Genomic DNA, 20,007 nt, shown 5'->3' on the forward strand with positions numbered 1-20,007 from the left:
TTTGTCAACCACAGCACATGGCATGGGATTCAAGAGGATGGTAGCCCACAAAAAGCTTATGGTATAACAAGTTTGCTAGCTTGTATGGCACCATGGGAATCTCTGCTGGCTGGGCTGTAACAAGCTAACAAGACTACACCTCTGGAACATGAGTTTCCAGTATTCTCGTTTTGTCAGCTCTTCACTATAAGCCTCCTGTTCACCTGATCCTTGTGACCAGATTTCCCTGTCCATGGTAGCCCAATACTCTGGCTCAGTGGACTGCCACAGCTTGAGGACCAGTCCAAAGATGCAGAATGTAGGGCTCTAGATGGACACTGAAACCACATGGTGGCATGCAGGACCAGTGGACTGAAAGGCTTTTTATACCTGTCAGGACATGAGAGCAGTGGTTAGGACAACTGAGAGGGACCGTTCAGCACCAAACAGAGTAGAACCTGAGTTCTGTAGAATTATTATTGCCAGCTTTCTTCAGAAACAATGAAGTTACTCTTTGTTTTATCATCTATTTTAGCCCAACAATGGTAGAGGAAAGGAACAACATTCTGCAAATAATCAAGAAACTGCAGGAAAAGTTAAGTTGCCCTTCTGGCTGAATGACTGCCCATCATTATTAAAAGCTTAAAATGGCTTTTCCTAGTCTATCTGTCTCAACCTGCCCGGATTTCTTTTATTTGTGTCCTTTCTGGATCTGAGGTCTTGGCATATTTTTCTGTTCTGATTGAAAACACAAAAGAATTAAGGGATTACTTGACTACACTGCTAGTTCAAAGACAGCCTTGCCACTGGCTGTGTAACCAAACTTGCCTTTTTTAGACAAAAAAGCATGTGTGTGTTGGGAGGAAGAATATTAGAAAGGAACTTGTGTCCGGGTTTGTCTCGTCTTGAAAGAGGAATTTCTGATTTTGACATGCCTCTTCAACATGATGGTCTCCACTTCACAGGAACCAACCCAAGCAAAACAAGAGTCATAAGACCAGCAGGTGGCTAGAGCTTCAGGAAAGCTTTTCCTAGTGACTGGCTGTCTTAGAGAGGTTTCAAAATGGGATGGTTTGTATTGTTGCTTTTTAATTAGTTTTCATAATGCTTTTACTTAGCATTTTTAATATGTTTATTTAATTCTTTCAAAATATTTGAATAATGTACTGTTTTCAGCTCTTAATACAGTGTCTTTAATCATGTAAGCCACCTTGGGCCCTTTTTAAGAAGGAATACATTTTAAATAAAATAAACAATTTAAATAAAGGGTATTTCTTGGGTTCACAGCATTCTTTACATTTGCAAAAGCCTGGAACTGGTCTTGTGTTTCCCATCATTGTCAAAGAGCTGCCATAATAATGTTAGCATTGATTGTGCTGAGCAAGTGGCAGGATAAGAGAGAGAGAGAGAGAGAGAAAGAGAGAGAGAAAAAAATAGACTATTTTTGAAAAAGAAGGGCATTTTAGATATCTATGGTGATGTATACATGTACACCCAACGTTTACTCACCTGCTGCATTCCATATCCTCTGGCCAAGACACACCAAACATCTCCATGAGTTTTGAACACTCATTGTATGCTCGCTGACAAATCCTGCGACATGGGAGGCTGACTCGACCGTACTCCATGCAAACAGGAGCATAGAGAGCACACAGGAAAGGTCGGAAGTCCCGGGAACATTCAAGGTTTACCATTGGGTGGAATGGCTATAAAAGAAAAGAAAATTAAATAGCTCCAGGACACTATTTAAGCAGTGAGCCAAATTCCACATTCTGAAACTATCTGGGTGGTTCCCATAATCTAAGATCTCCGAATCTTTGCCCAGCTCCGAGGGGAAGGTAGATCAGAGAGTACAAAGAATTCAGGCAACAGACCTCACAGAACGCCAGTATAAATATTTGTCTAATATCAACATATATCGCTTTCACTTAGATTCGTGAGCTTGTAAATCTGAAGTCACTATGCTGGTGCTGCATATTTCAAATCTAACATAACTTGTGACCCGTCAAGGTGAATGCATCCCACCAGCCAAATACATAGCATCTCCTTTTCTGATTCACAGTCCAGGGTTTGCAGCCCAGTCTGGCATTTTATCAAGATCCAGATGGTCACCATACATACAGTAGCTGGTGTCCTACATCAGGATCTGTGGAAACTTAGGGTATGTAGATCTGGGCTAGAGTCAGATACCTCAATTCACAGGCTGTGTCTTCAAAGCCAAGGAAATGCTACATTGCTATTCCAATCAAATCCCCCTTTGGATAGTAGTTTTCAGGCTGAGGACTTCCTCCCCAAGTACCTAAACAGCATCTTTATAGTGCTACGGGAAAGCACATACTCATCAATTTGGTACTTCCAGTTTGGTCATAATTAATTCAGATATGCATGTTTGGACAGCTAAAATTTTAGCTCCCTAGAGAGAGAAAACATTTTTGATATAGGGACTTAATACCCTGGTCCCTGGTGATGCAATGTAGACAGTAAATTAGAATGTACCTTTAGGCTAAATTAGACATTACGCAGCCAAGTATTCAATATCTGAATAAACAGAATTTTTTTAAAAAAAATCTTGAGGAAATCAGATAACATGAGGAAAAAAAATTAAGAAGAGGCCAAGACCATGTACATACTTGTAGCAGTATATCCAATGCATTACATTTTGCACAAAACAGTATATAATACACAGAACCAGCAAGCAAAATACAGTTGACAACAGTGGATTAAGACTAGGGAACCAGTTCAAACCCAGTCCAGACTAGGACCAGTTCAAATCCCCACACAGCCAAGAAATTCACGGCAGTCTTCTCAGCCCATCCAATTTCATAGAGTTGTTGAGAGAAGGTAATGAGATAAGTCAGTGTATGCCACCCTGAACTCCTTGGAGGGAGGGTGGGATACAAGTAACCCTGATGCCCACACCCAATAATACGACACTGTCTAGACACAAAAAAACAAGTAGTGAGAGACAAGCTGTCAGCAATTGCCGGCATTCCCAATGCTCCCAGAGGAAGGAAACTAGCAGTGCAAATTTTCAGTGGGCCCCCAGCTACATGCAGAAAGCCATTTTATCATTCTGCTTCTCTAAGGAGAGAGATACAGTAAAGTGCACCATAATTTCTCTAGGTTTCTCCGTGACAAGGCAGTGCTCCTGGTTAGCTCATTCCACTCCGGTTCTGGGGCTTGCAAGAAAGAAAGTAATTGCCCCATGCCGGCTAGGGTGTTCTGAGGGCCATAAATGCCACTTTCCCAAGCTCTCTCCCAGAATCTGCCTCTGCAAGACAGTGAACAAGGAGTTGCATCATGCAAGCTCCAGGGCAGTGGTTCTAAAATCCTCAACTCTTGGCCGTACTGGGTGGAGATTATCGGAGGTGAAGTTCAGCATCATCTGGGGACTGTTGAGTGCAAAATCCAAATCTGGGCAGTGAGACAGTTTGCATTGTCTCTTTTAGCAGAAAGGGTGAGGGGGAGAGAAATGGATGGATGGATGGATGGATGGATGGATGGATGGATGGATGGATGGATGGAAAGGAAGGAAGGAAGGAAGGAAGGAAGGAAGGAAGGAAGGAAGGAAGGAAGGAAGGAAGGAAGGAAGGAAGGAAGGAAGGAAGGAAGGAAGGAAGGAAGGAAGGAAGGAAGGCAGGCAGGCAGGCAGGCAGGCAGGCAGGCAGGCAGGCAGGCACTGGACTGCCTCCCACAAACAAGGAAAGAGCTGAAGCCTTTCCACACTGTGCTGACCCATCTTAGTTGTAGATTACATTGTGCACACAATCAACCAAGTGAATGTCCTGCTGTAAGCCGGATGCCAAGTGTAGCACATTCATGTTAAACCTTTGTAAACTATTACAAAAGTGAAACTGTGGCTAATGCAGGCTTTGCTTTCAAACTCCTCCAGAGGTTTCCTCTTTCATGCAATACTGTAATGTGGATAGGGAAGGAAGAGGGATGTTGTCAAATATCTCTACCTGTTATTAGTATTGTAAACTGATTTGTGTAAAGTGACATGCACTTTAAGGTGCTGTATGCAAGCAGGCAAAGTATGGAGAGATCTTTAACTCCCACCACTCACAGATTTCATGCAATGACTAACACAGTCACAAAAAATCCCCAAACCAAACCATCATTCAGGAAAAACGTACATTTACAGCAAAATAGCCTTGCTTTTTAAATTTCTCCATCATAATTAGCAACAAGGTGGAGTTTACATCATATTTCATTCTTTAAATCAACATGGTACCTGCATTTTAGAATAGGATTCTTGCCCTGTGTTCCCAAAGTAATGAATTATATTAGCAAAGGGGGGGGGGGGGGAAGTAAAATAGAATAATTCTGCTTGGACGGCTGAACTTTGCATTTGCTCAATTTCCCATAAGGCCTTTAATAGTGCACTTGATGTTAAACAGTATTTTAGAAAGGAACAATCATGGCCACCAATTACCTCCAGCCTCCTTTCCCCTGCCCGTTGTAGAGAATGCTTCAACATTTATACAAAAGTTCCTCAAGAATCTCCAGACCCACATTTTTGCCATGAATAATTCCTGTTTCTCTGAGGCTTAAAATGTATGATCAAAATTAGATTCACTTAACAGGAATTTCCTGAACTGCTCATGTCTAGATGAGGAAAACTACTAGATAAAACAGGAGGGAATGAGAGAGGATATTAAACAGGATTTGTGCTTCCATCCCCTTATGCCTCCCTTCTCTCTCTCTCTCTCTCTCACACTCTCTCTCTCTCTCTCTCTCTCTCTCTCTCTCACACACACACACACACACACACACACACACACACATCTCATCTATGGATTCTTAAATTTCAGGTGAAAGCTTTTTGGGTTTGATACTTCTTTTAAAGTATAGCAGAAATGCAGTACAGTATAAGGGTTAATATGAACCTGGGAGCTCTTTAAATAGAATGTTAAAACTAAGGAGCAGTATTCTGGTTGTGTAAAGTAAGGTGCATGGACACATCAAAACGCTTCCATTGAATTTGTAACCTTAACCTGCTGCTTTCTGGTTGCTACCTTTGACAAGCACATTTTTGGTCAATGAAAATCAAGCAGCAGCAAATATAAATGAAAAGATTGCTTTCCACTGGCAAATTCTATCTGCCCTTAAAGCACACATGGAGGAGGGTAAGAAGACCCTTTCCTCCTTCATTCACATGCAAATTAACAAGGCTTGGTGTGTTCTGCTCACAGCCAGCCGCCCCTTTACAGAGTCCCACCCCCATTGCCATGGGAACCCTGCACCCATGGGCTTTCAAGCACAGCAACAAGCCAAGCTTGGCGAGGAGTGTGAAAAGGGGAGAGAGTCAAAGGGCTCATGAGAATCAGAATGCCAACCTTTGTCACAACACAAAAGGCTGGTATCCATAGGAACAGATCCTTGGTGAGCAGAGAAGGGGCCTCAAGAACATCACGGCTCAGAGACATGATAGGGGAAACAGAAGCAAAGGTGGGGTGGAACACACAAAGTGTGCCAGTACTGCCACACCATCAGCCTCCTTCCAGAAGAACGGGCTTACTCAGAGTGATTTTACGTGGCAGTTACTTCCAAATAAGCCATGCTTCGAAATGGTTCACGCATGTGCATGTGCATTTGTTTAGGTAACCTGATTATAAATTTGTTGTCTTTGAAAAAGAAGGGTAACCGATATGATGTACAGAAACGTAACATAAAAAGAAGCTACAATCGAAGCCGCCAGAATAATCCAGTTGCTCGTTTAGCCTTGCATATAGTCAGGCACACACCCAGAAATGCAATCAGAACCTTGTTAATGAGCAGCAATATTGCCACAAAGACTTAAACGACTTTCCTTGCACAAGCTCAGATCAGTACGTAATAGGATTTTGGCTGTTCTCATCTGAAAGAGACTCAAAGCAATTTGAAAAGCCCAACGTGTGATAAAACAATAGTCATAGAATCATAGAATAATGGAGTTGGAAGGGGCCTGTAGGGTCATCGAGTCCAACCCCCTACTCAAGGCGGGAATTCAAATCAAAGCAGACCTGACAGATGGTTGCCCAAGTTTCTCTTGAAGGCCTCCAGCATTGGAGCCATCACCACCTCCCAGGGGCACGGATTCCACTGTCATACTGCTTTAACAGTTAGGAAGTTTCCCCTGCTATTCAACTCTATTCAATAGTTCGCCTGTCTGAAGCCCCAAAGGATGGCTCTCACTTCTCCTGAGAAGCGGTTCTGCACTAGGGTTGTTGGTAAAAGGGGGGGGGGGAGAATTTGACTTGTTTACTCACATCTTGGGGACAGGGGACATGTGTCAGGGCCTCTATTTAGTGCTGACTTTAGGGCTCATTTAGCGTTTCTTGCCACTCCAACAAGCCCTCCCTAGCAGATTTCACTGGCTAGTTCAAATTCTGTCAAGCAAAGAATCTGCTATGAATGCCTATTGGGCCATACTGCTCTCATTAAGTTTCTGTCTCCGCCCCACCCTTGAGAGGCCTTCAAGTCTGGGAGGAGGTCTTATCACCCTTAATAAAAGAAACTTCACCAGGTGGAATTTCCTGTTCTTTGCAACTCTGGAAGTTGCAGATGTATGGCCCTGGATGTTTTGTGCTTTTGTTCTTGCTATTCATTTTGCAGCTACCCCATTAGGTGTCCCATTTTCTTGTCAGAACATAGAACAGATGCACCATTAGGAAAAAAAACCCAACTCATGTTGGGAGCATCATTAATTAAAGCTTTGGCAGAAACACCTGAAGACTACTGCAAGCATACTTTCTGGTAATTTCAAGTGCATTTAAAAAAAAATAAAAGGATCCATCATGTTACTTAAAATTAGGGAGTGTTTTCCACCTTTTTCAGCACAATAATCCTCCCCTTAAGCTTCTCCTAGACATTAGAATTAGCCACAGTGCTAAGCCATCTGTTTCGGTGACCCTAAAAAACAAAGCCAGCAGTCATAAATTAAAGCACAGAACCAGTTAACATTAAAAAAAAATATTGGAGTAGGACATCTCTTTTTTAAATAGCTAAAAGTACAAAAAAAGCCTGTGTTCCTAGTTCTGAGTTCTCCTTTACTCAATATGCAAATATGTTTACCACATCTCAATAACTGTTTTGCTTACTGGATACAGTGACAGAATTCTCTCCAGTGCAAGATGGAGGAAAAAAGAGAAGATATTCTAACAACTCTTCTAAACACATTACAGGAAAAAATATGCAAAGTTAGAATAGAACCAAAATAATTAGCGCAATAAATTTAACTTGGGGGAATAATTCATCAAGCATATTTTTATTCATGAGTTGATACTATTTTTGCAGTTCTGGTCAATGCTGGACAGCTCCTACTTGCTCTGCTTATACAGTACAATTTGGACAGCTCAATTTAACCAAATACTTGGGATTTACACAAAGCAGCCAAAGAGCACCTCTCCACTCTCAAGCCACCGGGTGCTTTGTGGCTCCCATCTGAGTGCTGCCTGCAATTTGCGAGGAACCAAAAACCAAACCACCAACAAAAGCAACTCTCTGCAAAACAGCAACACCAGTTATAGTCCTGCCGGGCGGTAGCCTTTTTGCAATGAATGCATCAATCAAAGTGCACAGAGCCTGTGCCAGAAAAAAAAACAAGGAGTAACCATCCCTCCCCCCGCTTTGGAAGGAAATCTGCCTGGTTTGCAGGATGTGGTTGTATCATACAAAGGGGAAAATATGGCTTGTCTCTAGAAGCGTTTTAATTCATGCTGGACTTGGAGAAACACCCCAACCACTGTAGAATTAATATCTAAAACCCTGTGAATTCTGCACAGCACTAAACCATCATGTTGCTGTAGCAAATGTTATAGCTCTGGTTATAATTTCACAGTTGTAAGACTCCCTATCTAACTTTACAGTGATATTCTTCTGAAGGTGCTATGAGGATTTTTTTTCAAACAAACAAACAAAAACTAAGGCAGAAGAGATATATTCTTCAAGAACAAACACTTCTCTCACTATTTTTGCATGATATATTACATCTCTGAAAATTCACTGCAAAAGGAGAAAAAGTTCACTATACTGAATCTAAAATGATGTTGTATGTTCTTCTGGAACAAGTACGTTTTGTGTTTTGTGTGTATTATGAGCTGCTCCAGGAACCATTTTAGAAAAAAAGGCAATGAAGAGGAAATGAGGCAAGAAAGGAAAAAAAACGTGGAATGGATTTCTTTCAGAGAGAGGGACATAATATGCCTCGCAGCCTACACCTCCTGAGTCTAATTTCTGGATTCCTCCACATGAGGCAGCTACTGGACTCAAATATAAGGCAACTCTTGAGCTAAAAAGGGGTAAGGATTTTATTACAGAAGCAGCTCCTCAATCCTCCATTCTGCCCGTCTTGATGCACACTGACTGGAGGGAGGGAAGCCCCCAGACTCTATTGAAATCTGCCCGCAGTTAATAATTTGGTTCTCCATGCAGGCAGAGCTCTGCATGAACTCTTGAATATGGTCCAAAACAAGAGGCAAGGATTTTGCAACTGCAAAACTGGTCACACTTCATAATCATCAAACATTTGTGTGTGCGGTGGAGGGGGCAGCTTTCCCCAGCAAAAAATGCACGAAAATCACAGCCATATATGTTTTCTGTAGCAGCCACACTTTATACAAAGAAAGAACAAGCGTTCCCTTCCTAATCCCAGCAAATTCTCAGCATCAGAAATCCTGGCTGAATTACCACTTCACCTTAATTTTGCTGTATGCTTTCTGAGTGAAAGCATGCCACAGAATTCAACCCAGACCTCCTGCTGCTGGGGTAATCCACAATATATGCAAAGAACAGCCAAACCTTTTTTCAGAAATTCTCAAAAATTCAAATTTCAGATAATTTACATGGAAAGCCCTTCTACTCGAAACAACCACTGAATCCGACAGCTATACAAGCAGATAAGCTAGCTCCTAAAGATTTATTTTCATAGTCTTTCTTCCTACCTGCACAAGTGTTTTTCTGTGTAGGATATCAGTAAAATGCAAAGTTCCTTAAAGTTGAGGTGAGATGACCCATTAAGAAAACCAACATATCACCTATGTTTCAATACTGCAAGAAGACATGGCTAAAAGCATGAATATACTGCATTCTTACTGCAATACTAAAGTTATTTTCACCAACAGTCAACACCATATAGGTACACTTTAGATGGCTAGTTGAAGTTAAACAAGACAAAGGATGAACAACTTGCCCACCAACGCTGGCTCAAGCAACTCAGATTAGGAGGTTGGGCACAGCTTTGCCAAAATCAGGGAAGTAACTACACCTCCTCACTGGAGAATTTGATAGCATATGGATGGACATACCCATGGTTTTAAAACTTAGCTTTTTTTTTTTTTGATAAGCATGATGAAAATAGGAGTTACTATCCATGATCGTCATTTTTCATCATGGCTTGCAAAGGTTAAAAGGGCAGTTTATATTCAAACCCTGACCTAAACCCAGCTTCATAGGGTTTTCACAAAACTAAGATTCAAGGTTATGCCAACTGCTTATCTAGAAGGGAGATACTTCAGTTTTCCTCTCACAACAAATGTGTGGTTTGGGTTGCTGCCAAATTGAGGGTATTGTACACACTATTTATTTATTTATTTATTTATTTATTTATTTATTTATTTATTTATTTATTTATTTATTTATTTGATTTATATCCCGCCCATCTGGTAGATTCACCACTCTGGGCGGCTTCCAACATAAAATATGTACATTAAAACAGTACAAACATTATAAAATAATTCATAACAGATACAGTGCCTAAGATATAAAATAAAATAATAGATACGAGAAAGAAAAAGAATCAAGAGCTGGTAGGAGGGAAGGCCTGGATGAACATCCATGTTTTCAATTGGCTTTTAAAGGTACCCAGCGTAGGGGCCTCGCAAATCTCCGGTGGGAGGTTATTCCAGAGGTGAGGAGCCACCGCCGAGAAGGTCCGGTTTCATGTCTTTTCCCTCCAGGCCTCCCTCGGCGTCAGGCTCCTCAGCCTCACCTCCTGGCTCGCGCGGGTGATCCGGGTAGATCTTGGTGGAAGCAGGCGTTCCGTCAAGTATCGAGGTCCTAAACCATTTAGGGCCTTATAAGTATGCATCAAAACTTTGAAGTCAATGCGGAAACGGATGGGCAGCCAGTGCAGCATGGCCTGAGTAGGAGAGATATGTTGGTGTTTTCTCACTCCAGTAAGGAGTCTGGCCGCTGCATTCTGCACCACCTGAAGTTTCCGCATCAGCCTCAAAGGCAGCCTCACGTAGAGCGCATTACAGTGGTCTAATCTTGAGATTACGAGTGCGTGTACTAAGGTAGTGAGGGCCCCCGTGTCGAGATAGGGCCGCAGCCAGGCTATCCGCCAAAGATGGAAAAAGGCGGTAGACAACTGCCGCCACCTGTGTTTCCATGGTGAGCATAGGGTCCAAGTGTATGCCCAAGCTGCGGACCCCACTCTTTGCAGCCAGGGTCACCCCCCCCAAACGAGAGAGTCACCCAAGCCACCAGCCATGGGGGGCCCACCCTCAGAACTTCCGTCTTGTCCGGATTCAACCTCAGCCCATTTGCCTGCATCCATCGCAGTATGGTCCCCAGGCAGCGCTGAAGCGACAGGACGGCATCACCTGCAGTTGGTGAAAAAGAGATGTAGAGCTGAGTATCATCAGCATACTGATGACACAATGCTCCACACCCCCTGATGACCCCACCCAGCGGCCTCATATAGATGTTAAACAGCATTGGGGAGATAGTCGACCCCTGTGGAACCCTGCAATTGAGACTCCACGGGGCTGAGACACTCTCCCCAAGCTGTACTCTCTGGGGACGGTCCTCCAAGAAGGAATGCAGCCAGGCAAGCGCCAGGCCACCAATTCCCAACTCGGAGAGCCTCCCCAGGAGGATACCGTGGTCAATGGTATCGAAGGCCGCCAAGATGTCGAGGAGGACCAACAGAGACGTTTTGCCCGTCAGCCTCCCTCAACAGGTCATCATACAGGGCAACCAATGCCGTCTCTGTACCATGGCGCGGCCTGAAGCCCGACTGAAATGAGTCCAGGGCTCTAACCCCCCCTAGCAGGGAACCAAGAACAAAACCTCTCTCTGGTGTTATTGACAGACAAATCACCCAAAGGGAACTACTGGATGATAACCAGCCTTTTGTCACCTATATGATTGCTCTATTGTTTGCTAAGAAGATATGCCACTCTTTTGTGAAAAGGAAAAGCTCAGTGTAACTTAAAGGATTAGAGATGGCATGGTTTGGCAGACTGGGTCCACAGGTGTTGTCTGGGCGCCCCAAATTCTGCGCCCCACCTCCTCCAATTACCACTGTGTGAGAAGCAGTGCTGTGGGCTTCCCTGCTCTGCCCCATTTCCTCCTGTAAGTGGGGGTCCACAGGAGGGGGGGCATGGAATCCAGGGCACCTCCACAAAACCTACAAGCCCGATCTAACTAACTGTGCTGAACCATGCTGTGTCCATCTCTAATTAGAGTATTATTTTGAACCCTAATTTTTAATTGTTTGTTTATTTAACTCATACACTACCCAATTGTGTGAAATGCACTCTCTGGGTAGTTAACAACCAGCGTATATAAACGCAGATAATACAGCACCAATTATAAACACTGACAAACAATCAATGATAAAATAAAGCCATACAACTCTCCAATCCCCTTTTTAGCTCTTATTTCAGTTCTTATTGTATAAATTGACCACAACGTCCTTAGAACTCTGTTTAAATGGTACTTTTTAAGTATTGTTCTCCCCTTTGTAGTTTTATTTTCTTACGTTTTAACGTGTTTCATTGTGATGGCCTATGGTTAAATAGAAATAAAGTTACACGGTACACTTAGAAGGGAAGATAAAGTCTTACCTCCATCGCTAGAGCTGCTGTTTGCTGATCATAATGGTTCAAAAGGTTAGGCATAAACGTGCTGTTATATGGAAGATCCTGGCACATCCTCAAGATGATTGGCTCACAGGAGAACAAGCTATGGCTACCTGTGCATCCTACGAGGACAGCCAAAGGCCAAAGACAATGGATCATCCAGTTTGCTGCCATCCTTCTGCAGGGATCATGAGTCTTCAAAATGGTGGGAAATTGTGCATCATTATCAGCACGTCAACTTTTCCTCCTGGACATCTTCAGAGACTGAGCAATTCCAGGCCCTGTGAGAAGCTAGACTAGTCCAACCAAGTGGGTACTTCATTTTGGCCTTTTGTTTCATACCACCCTATAGATTGTGTTAAGTCATTTGACTTAACCACATTCCCAGACAGACTCCATGTTGGTCACAATCTCTTCTGCTATTAAGGTATCTGAAAGTAAAAACATAATAAAGAGTTATGAAATGGAAGCTTATAAATTATAAAATATATAGTACTGAACTTTCTCACTTAATTTCTGTTGTTCAAACTTCACTCATTCCCACTCTATCGTCCACAGGCCCTTCTGATGAGAAAAGAATATACAGATGGCTGCAATCCATCGCCCACCTGAGAAGTGACCTGCGCAAAGACCATTACCCGGTGCGGCCTTGTGGCTTCTTTATCGTAGAATCATGAAGTTGGAAGGGGCTTATAAGGCTATCAAAATCAACCCCCTGCTCGACACAGGAATACAAACCAAAGGATATCTGCCAGGTGGTCTTTATGTCCATGAATGTACTTTAACACTGAACGGGCGCCAAATCTATTCTCATTCTGCTTCGGCACAATTAAGACTTCAATGCCATTCTATGTGACACTACAATGTTATGAATGATTCCTGGCCTTTCTATTTTAACTGCTCCATATAAAATTTGCTCTGCTGTGGACTTGTTTCACATGAAAGATAGGGAAGGTGCTACCATGTTTCCCCAAAAATGTCAGGGTCTTATATTAATTTTTGCTCCAAAAACACATTAGGGCTTATTATCAGGGGAGGTTTTATTTTTTTCATGTATAACCACCTACATTTATTCAAATACAGTCATGTCCTCTTCTTGTTGCTGCACAAAGGTGGAGGGCAGGGCTTCACTTAACTGGGGCTTACTTTTGGGGTAGGGCTTATATTATGAGCATCCTGAAAAATCATGCTAGGGCTTATTTTCAGATTAGGTCTTATTTTCGGGGAAACAGGGTAGCTCCCTGATAGTATGTTTAGCAATAATCTAGAAAGAAACTTGAGTTAACTAGTCTATGACTAAAAATGTTTTTCATTCCAAATATATATACAGTGGTGCCTCGCATAACGTTTTTAATTGGTTCCAAAAAAAAAAACCTTATGCGAAAAAAACTTTATGCGAAACACCATTTCCCATAGAGATGCATTGGAAACCGGTTAATCCGTTCCAATAGGCACGGATTGCCGTCCTTAAGCGAAAAAACCCATAGGAAACATCGTTAAACGATACAATGTATCCTCCATTGGAATGTATTGTAGCTGACTCAATAGGTTTCAATGGCTTTGCAAAGTCAATTTTTGCAAAATTAAGTGTGTCATAAAAGGGTCAAAAATGGTTTTAAATGCTTGGATTAGCTTCTGCACCCTCTAAAACGGATGCAAAAGTTAATTTGGCTTTGATCTGACTTTTCGTTAATTAATGGTGAATTTTTTTCCCCCAACTTTTGACAGCTGTCAAAATCTGACAGCTCCATTATTTCCTATGGGGGAAGAAAAAATTCACAAAAAATTAATGAAGACTCAGCAACTGTTCTAAATTCTTGGGTTCGTTAGAAGACCCCCTAAGTTGTGTGCAAACCTGATTTGGCTTTGATCTGAACTTTCGTTAATTTTTTGTAAATTGTTTTCTCCCCCATAGGAAAGCATGGAGCTGTCAGATTTTGACAGGTCCATTGGTTCCTATGGGCCAAAAAACAAAAATTCACAAAAAATTAACGAAACGTCAGATCAAAGCCAAATCAGGTTTGCACATGACTTAAGGGGTCCTCTAACGAATCCAAGCATTTAGAACCGTTTTGGACCCTTCTAAGACACTTTTTAAATTGAAAACAAAAAAAACGTTAAGCGAAGCAGGGGACCTAAAACCAAAAACGTTAAGCGAAGCATGGTCCCAAAAACGCTATGCGAAAATCGCCCATAGGGAAAAACGTTATACGAAGCACAATCTGCCTCTGAAAAAATAAACGTTAAGCGAAAAAAACGTTAAACGAAGCAAACGTTAAGCGAGGCACCACTGTATAAAGGAAAAAGGCTGATTAATGCGAGCGTGTATGTTTTGGAGTGATGGTGAAAACATTAAGCAAAGCTGAAGAAGGAGTGTAGGGTATAGCCTTTTATTATGTCACATCAAGTCACTTCTAACTTATGATGACTCTATGAATGAGTTATCCCCATAGGTATAGCTGAGAACAGTGGTTCCCAATCTTGGGTAAACCAAGTGCTCTTGGACTGCAGCTCCCAGAAAGCAAAGCAAAGTATGCGTATATACTGCCTTGTAGTGCTTAAAGCTCTCTCTGGGTGGTTTATGATTTATTTATGCAGGTTACACACTGCCTCTGCCCCCAGTGAGCTGGGTATTCAATGTATTGTCCTCAGAAGGATGGAAAACGGTCAACCTCAAGCTGGCTATTTGTTTATTTATTTCTGATGGCATAGCAGAATACAACATTATTGTGTAAGATTTCACAAAAACAATATAAAATAAGCATAAAATGTAAAACTTTAAAAAAATTCTATAAAATTTTTAAAACACACAATACGAATAGTGAATAATTACTGAAATAAATTATGTATGAGCAGTTGCTAGAGCAACTAAGCCTAAGGCTGGATATCTAAATCATTTAACCATTGAACAGCAGTGTTCTCAAGAGGATGTAATTTAATGTCTCAAAAGAGCCAGACAGTGCATTGATGATGGTGACATGTCTTCTCCACTGTCTTTCGGTATTCTCTGACACAATGTGTTTTTATCTAAATATTTAAATATTATGTGCTTTTATCTAAATAAATAATAATCTTCCTGGTCATTGGTCATAATAAATAAATAAAGATTAAATATGATGTAAGTCTTGCAGGGAGCCTGGGAACCTTCTAAGGGCGCATTCTGTCACAATGTGATATAAAGTTTACAGGACATACCCACAGTCACAATTTTTTAAATTTATTTAATCATTCATTCATTTGTTCATTTTTTTTAACTTGTATGCCAAACGCACCCTGCAAGAGTCTCCAGGCAGCTTCCAACATCAATTAAAACAGATCAGTTAAAAACAGGCACTAAAAACCAATACAGCCACATCCATTCTACAAAAGCAAAAATAAAAACAGAAACAGAAAACAATTAGGATTATTGGCCAGATCCCATTTACGTTTCCAAGATTGACACCTGCTGTGGTTAGTTCGGATCTGGTTAAGCATTATCCAGTTTTTCATTGGGAGATCAAAGCCATAAGGGCATTTTGCTGGACAGGACCCAAAGTTAAACAGATTTGGATTAGAAGTTGCCCACATCTGTCACCATGTAGTTTCAGTGTCTAAATTAAGGGTCACTCCAAATACTTTGGGGGTTACATTTGAACTTTAGCAGCTGATTCCTAAATTTCACTTTTGGTTATAGTTGGCTTGTATGTTGCTTAAGTGAAAGCAAGCAACCTCGGTTTTGGTGATGTTGGGATTTAGCTTCCAAATTTCAAAAAACCAATCCATTTCCTTTAAATAATTTTGAGGGCTTTTCCAAAGGTACCAAAGACTTCAGACGGTTTGATCAGTGTAATATCATCAGCTTAAAGGTCTCTCTGGGTGGCTGACAATTTAATTATGCAGGCTACACATTGCCTCTGCCCCCAGCGAACTGGGTACTCAATGTACTGACCTCAGAAGAATGGAAGGTGGAGTCAATTTTGAGCTGGCTAACTGAGTTTGCGATCAAAATCAGTCATGAGCAGAGACATCACTGCAGTATTGCAATTTAACCACTGTGCCATGAGGCTTCTAGACAGCACAGCCGCTGGTGAAGGCTTATGAGAACTGCAGTCCAAGGACACCTGGGTTACACTAGGTTGGGAAGCATTGGCCCAACCCATGGCATTATTGCAGAAAATCTGTTCTCAAAGTTGTAGGAAATAAGAAAGTAAGAACAGCCCAGCTGGGTCAGAACAAAGGCCTAGTCCAGCACCCTGCAGCATCACAGATGCCCATGGAAAATGCACAAGACAGCAACCAAGATCAGAAAAGCTCTTTGATCCAAGAGGCAGCACACAGCCAACCTGATTAGTAAAGGACACAACATTCATGGATCAAAAGTGTTCCACTGCAAATGGTAGATTATGATTGAAGATCCATGAAACTACATTTGCCAATGAGTTTCCGGTGAAGAGTAAACGCTTTCACTGGCTGTGATTCCTTCCAACCATAAATCTGATGCTCACAAACCCACCTTGTATTTAATACTTCCAAACATCCTTCCCAAAAGTCAAGTTTATAGGTGAAGCACTGTCCTCCCAATAATGTAGCTTTATGGTAGAAAATGAAATTTGGCAAAAAATAAAGTAGTTGGCACCTCAAGGCAGCCTGATAGGCGCCATCTGTGCTGCCTACAGGGCATCAGGCCCACCAATTAAAAGGAGAAGGGCAAATTTTAATCCAAGATTGTTAGTTGATAAAAACCACCACTTAATCGAGTGCAGCCTCCACCCTTCAATAATCATTTATGCTGCTGATACCATCATGCTTATTTGAAATCTAGAAGCTTGATGAAAAATTCAGTATTTCCAGCCAACACTAAACTTTGGATTAGTGCAACCTGGCACTGATGAAGCCTTGAGCAGCTAACAATAAATCCATAGAAAAAGACGCTCTGCAATTATTCATTAGCCTTTACATTGTAGCAGGTTAAAATTCAATTTGCCATGCACTGTACAGACATAGGGTAGAAAATCTTTTCCAATCTAGGGGACCAATTAACAGTATCATTATGAGGAGATGTGCCGTTAATTGCATATTTTAATTACATCCAACTAATTTCCACATCATTTTGACAAACCCAGCAGGTGCTAAAATAGAGCTGAGTAGAGATACCTTGCACATTATTTTTATTCTCCATCTTTTTTACCCTCAAACAGGGATGACAGAACTGTTTGAAAGTTCTTGAGAGACAGCAGCAGCTCCACTGGGGGGACCATTTTTTATCAGAAAAGCAGGGAGGGGAATTACTTAGGAAGCAAACAAACGAAGTACAGTAGATGCTTGTGACCATGCAGAATTACATTACACCAGTGACCACTTTAGCCTGACCTACTCTGTCTGACAGCAGCTCTCCAGGGTCTGACTTGCTTAACTGGAGGTTCTAGGAACTGATTCTGGATCTTCCTGCTTGCCAAGCCTATGCCTCACCATGGAACTGCAATGATCTCCACACACACTGTGTACCATGGAGGAGAAGCTCCTTTGCAAACAAAATAGTGTAAAGAAGGAAGGATTATTAGAAGGGTTCAAATTTGAGTGCTGAACGGAGATACCTATGCAGACTGACTGTTTTGCATGTCCTTGACAGAAATATTATGAAAATAGAAAGTGATTTAGAGGCCAGAATCCTCCCAAATGCCAGCACAGTGATCATAATACTCTGCCTGCACAGTTCCTGCTTTATTTCCTATGGGGCCGTTGTGAAGGAGGTGGTTGCCCACTGCAACTTCTACAAGGAGATACTGGGTATATTTTTAGCCAGACTTCCAGAATTTCAAACAAACAAACATACAGAAAGGACCACTGTGCATTTCCAGATGCAAAGTCACACAGGGAGCAAGAGCCCTGTCTACAGATCAACTTGTCAGGGCAAGTGAGGGTGAGCCTCTGGAGAAAGAGAACTCGTAGCCACCACCAGTCTCTCAGTCTCACTCTGGGGAAAGCAAGGAACAGAAGTAAACTCCCTGTCTTCTCCTCCTCCAGAATTTCAGTTCACGCAAGGTAAATCTCTGCCTCCCCTTCATATCTTCCCACTGCACTTGTGCAAATGGACAAAGTTGGTGCAAGAGAAAAAGGATCTTGGCTAGTAAGACTGTGTGTGCAGAGCCCTCTATGAAGCGCTCAACTCAAATCTGAAGCTCATATGCTGGCCAGGGAGCTTCGGCACATGTAGCCACAGTGGCTTTCCCAAAAGCCCGTCTTCCAAATTTCAAAAGCTCTCTAAAATAATCTGCTTTGATCTCTGCACGTGTCCTCTTCTTCAAGGAAAGAGGGTGGTGGTGGTCAAAAAAAAAAAAAAAAAGGCAAGCTCTGGCCCCTTCAACTGCCTTGCCCACTGCAAAACTAGGCCCCTCACCAGATTATCTCCAAGGAGATCAAACTAAACCCACCCACCCCAACTCATGTTGTAAAGTACACGTACACACACACACACACACACACACACACACACACACACACACACACACACACACACACACACACACACACACACACACACACACACACACACACACACACACACACACACACACACACACACAGAGGGGGGGAGAGGGAGAGAAGAAATATCTGGCTTTACTCAAACTGGTTCTGCAACTGGTTCATTTACATTTTAAAACAAAACAAATAAAGACCCTAGACATTTTATAGATGGTTAACGATCCTACTTTTATATCATGTCTCACAAAGAATAAATTATTATTTTGAACTGAAAACTGCATTATATGCTTTGGGAGAAAGGCACTTTATAAATAAAGTACATGAAAACATTATCTACTGGCAACTAATATTCAATTGATTATGTGCGCATGCTAGAACTATATTTGATATGGACAAATTTTCAATCATTACAAATACACAATCTGAAGCCGCAGTTGCTTATCATGACCCAAATTGTGCAAAGCAAGCTGTTTTTGAACTTCACTACTATCTCATCTTTCCGCCAAACAGCCTGTGATTTATATTTTGTAGACCATCACTCGGACAGCCTACTGTATGGCTACTACAAACTAAAAGCCATGCGGACCACAGCTATAAAGTAGAAAATGTTAACAAGATGAGACTTTATGGCAGTTCTTTCTTTTAGCAAATAATGGTTGCTGATCCAGGGTGAAAGATTATTTCAAATGAGTACATTAAATGCTTCAGGATTATTTGACTTATTTATAATTCTAAGCAATTCAACATCTTCTTTAAAGAAATAAATCTCTAAGAGAAAATTATATTCTTAAAAAAATAATTTTACAAAATTCAAGATACAAACTAAAATAATTGTACTCCCCACCACGATTATATTCTAAGAGGCAAGAAAAATGTAGAAGCTGGACTTGATGTAAGGTGGACTACATATATCTTAACTAGAACCAAGAGAAATTGGTGATTTATGGATAGCGACAGCCTGTGTTAAAAGACATTCCAATTTTAATTTTCTAAATTGTTATCACTTTCTTGATCTCTTTGCTTTTATTTAAAAGCATAATAAAGCAAGCATGAACATACCATCTTATACTAACATACAGTATAAGCTAACCCAAATCATTAACAATATTTATTTCTGACCTGAATCATGAGAATTCAGAAAAGCTCAGTGGCACTTAAATACAAACTGAATTAAGGGTCATCATTTGTATAAATGGTTTTTGAAACATGCCTTACAAATTGATTTTTTCCCCTCGTGAACCCATGTGACTCACAGTAAAGAAGAAAGGAAGCCATCAATGACAAATATCTGGAACAAATGTGGTGCAAAGAGTGGAGGTAACTCTCAGAAAGATTTCCCACTCATTCTGTAAGCAATGTCGTATTGCAGTGTGTCAATGGCCAAGTGCCATCTCTGGGAATTATTCTCATGATAGCTTAGGTATGAAAGAAAAGAGATCTCTGTAAATCTATGCCAATGACTAGTAACAAAATAACAATCAAATCTTGGAGTTTCATAGCCATCCTATCTCTAAAGGTTCACATTTTCCCCATGCTCATCCTCCTGAACCCCACTGCACACAGTGAGGGGTTACAAGTGCTGACAGTGTTTTTCTCTTTCAGCTCCCCCCCCTTTTAATTCTAAGAGAAAATGCACAAGGGCATATCTTCTACAAGCAATATCAAAACTAGATGCTTTTCATCCCAAGCTACTTAACTAGGAAGAAAAAAGTAATCC

The 20,007-nt window shown here is 41.4% G+C and overlaps 1 protein-coding gene across 4 annotated transcripts in view; it reads right to left on the reverse strand.

Annotated features, from left to right (window-relative positions):
* FZD3 (frizzled class receptor 3) overlaps positions 1–20,007 on the reverse strand; it is a 36,032-nt gene that overhangs the window by 13,939 nt on the left and 2,086 nt on the right. For 3 of the 4 annotated variants that reach the window (XM_078381385.1, XM_020812600.3, XM_078381379.1), the window contains exons 2-3: positions 11,814–12,259; positions 1,489–1,685 (exon numbers count right to left, since the gene is read on the reverse strand). In XM_078381385.1, coding sequence (XP_078237511.1) covers positions 1,489–1,685; positions 11,814–12,002 — 386 coding nt within the window. In that variant the 5' untranslated portion in view covers positions 12,003–12,259. Of the gene's footprint in view, positions 1–1,488; positions 1,686–11,813; positions 12,260–15,100; positions 15,241–20,007 lie in introns of those variants that run through there. The other variant, XM_072986033.2, reaches the window with a different exon arrangement.

The sequence above is a fragment of the Pogona vitticeps genome, chromosome 1 (genome assembly GCF_051106095.1).
Source record: "Pogona vitticeps strain Pit_001003342236 chromosome 1, PviZW2.1, whole genome shotgun sequence".
In the NCBI taxonomy this organism is placed as follows: domain Eukaryota; kingdom Metazoa; phylum Chordata; class Lepidosauria; order Squamata; family Agamidae; genus Pogona; species Pogona vitticeps.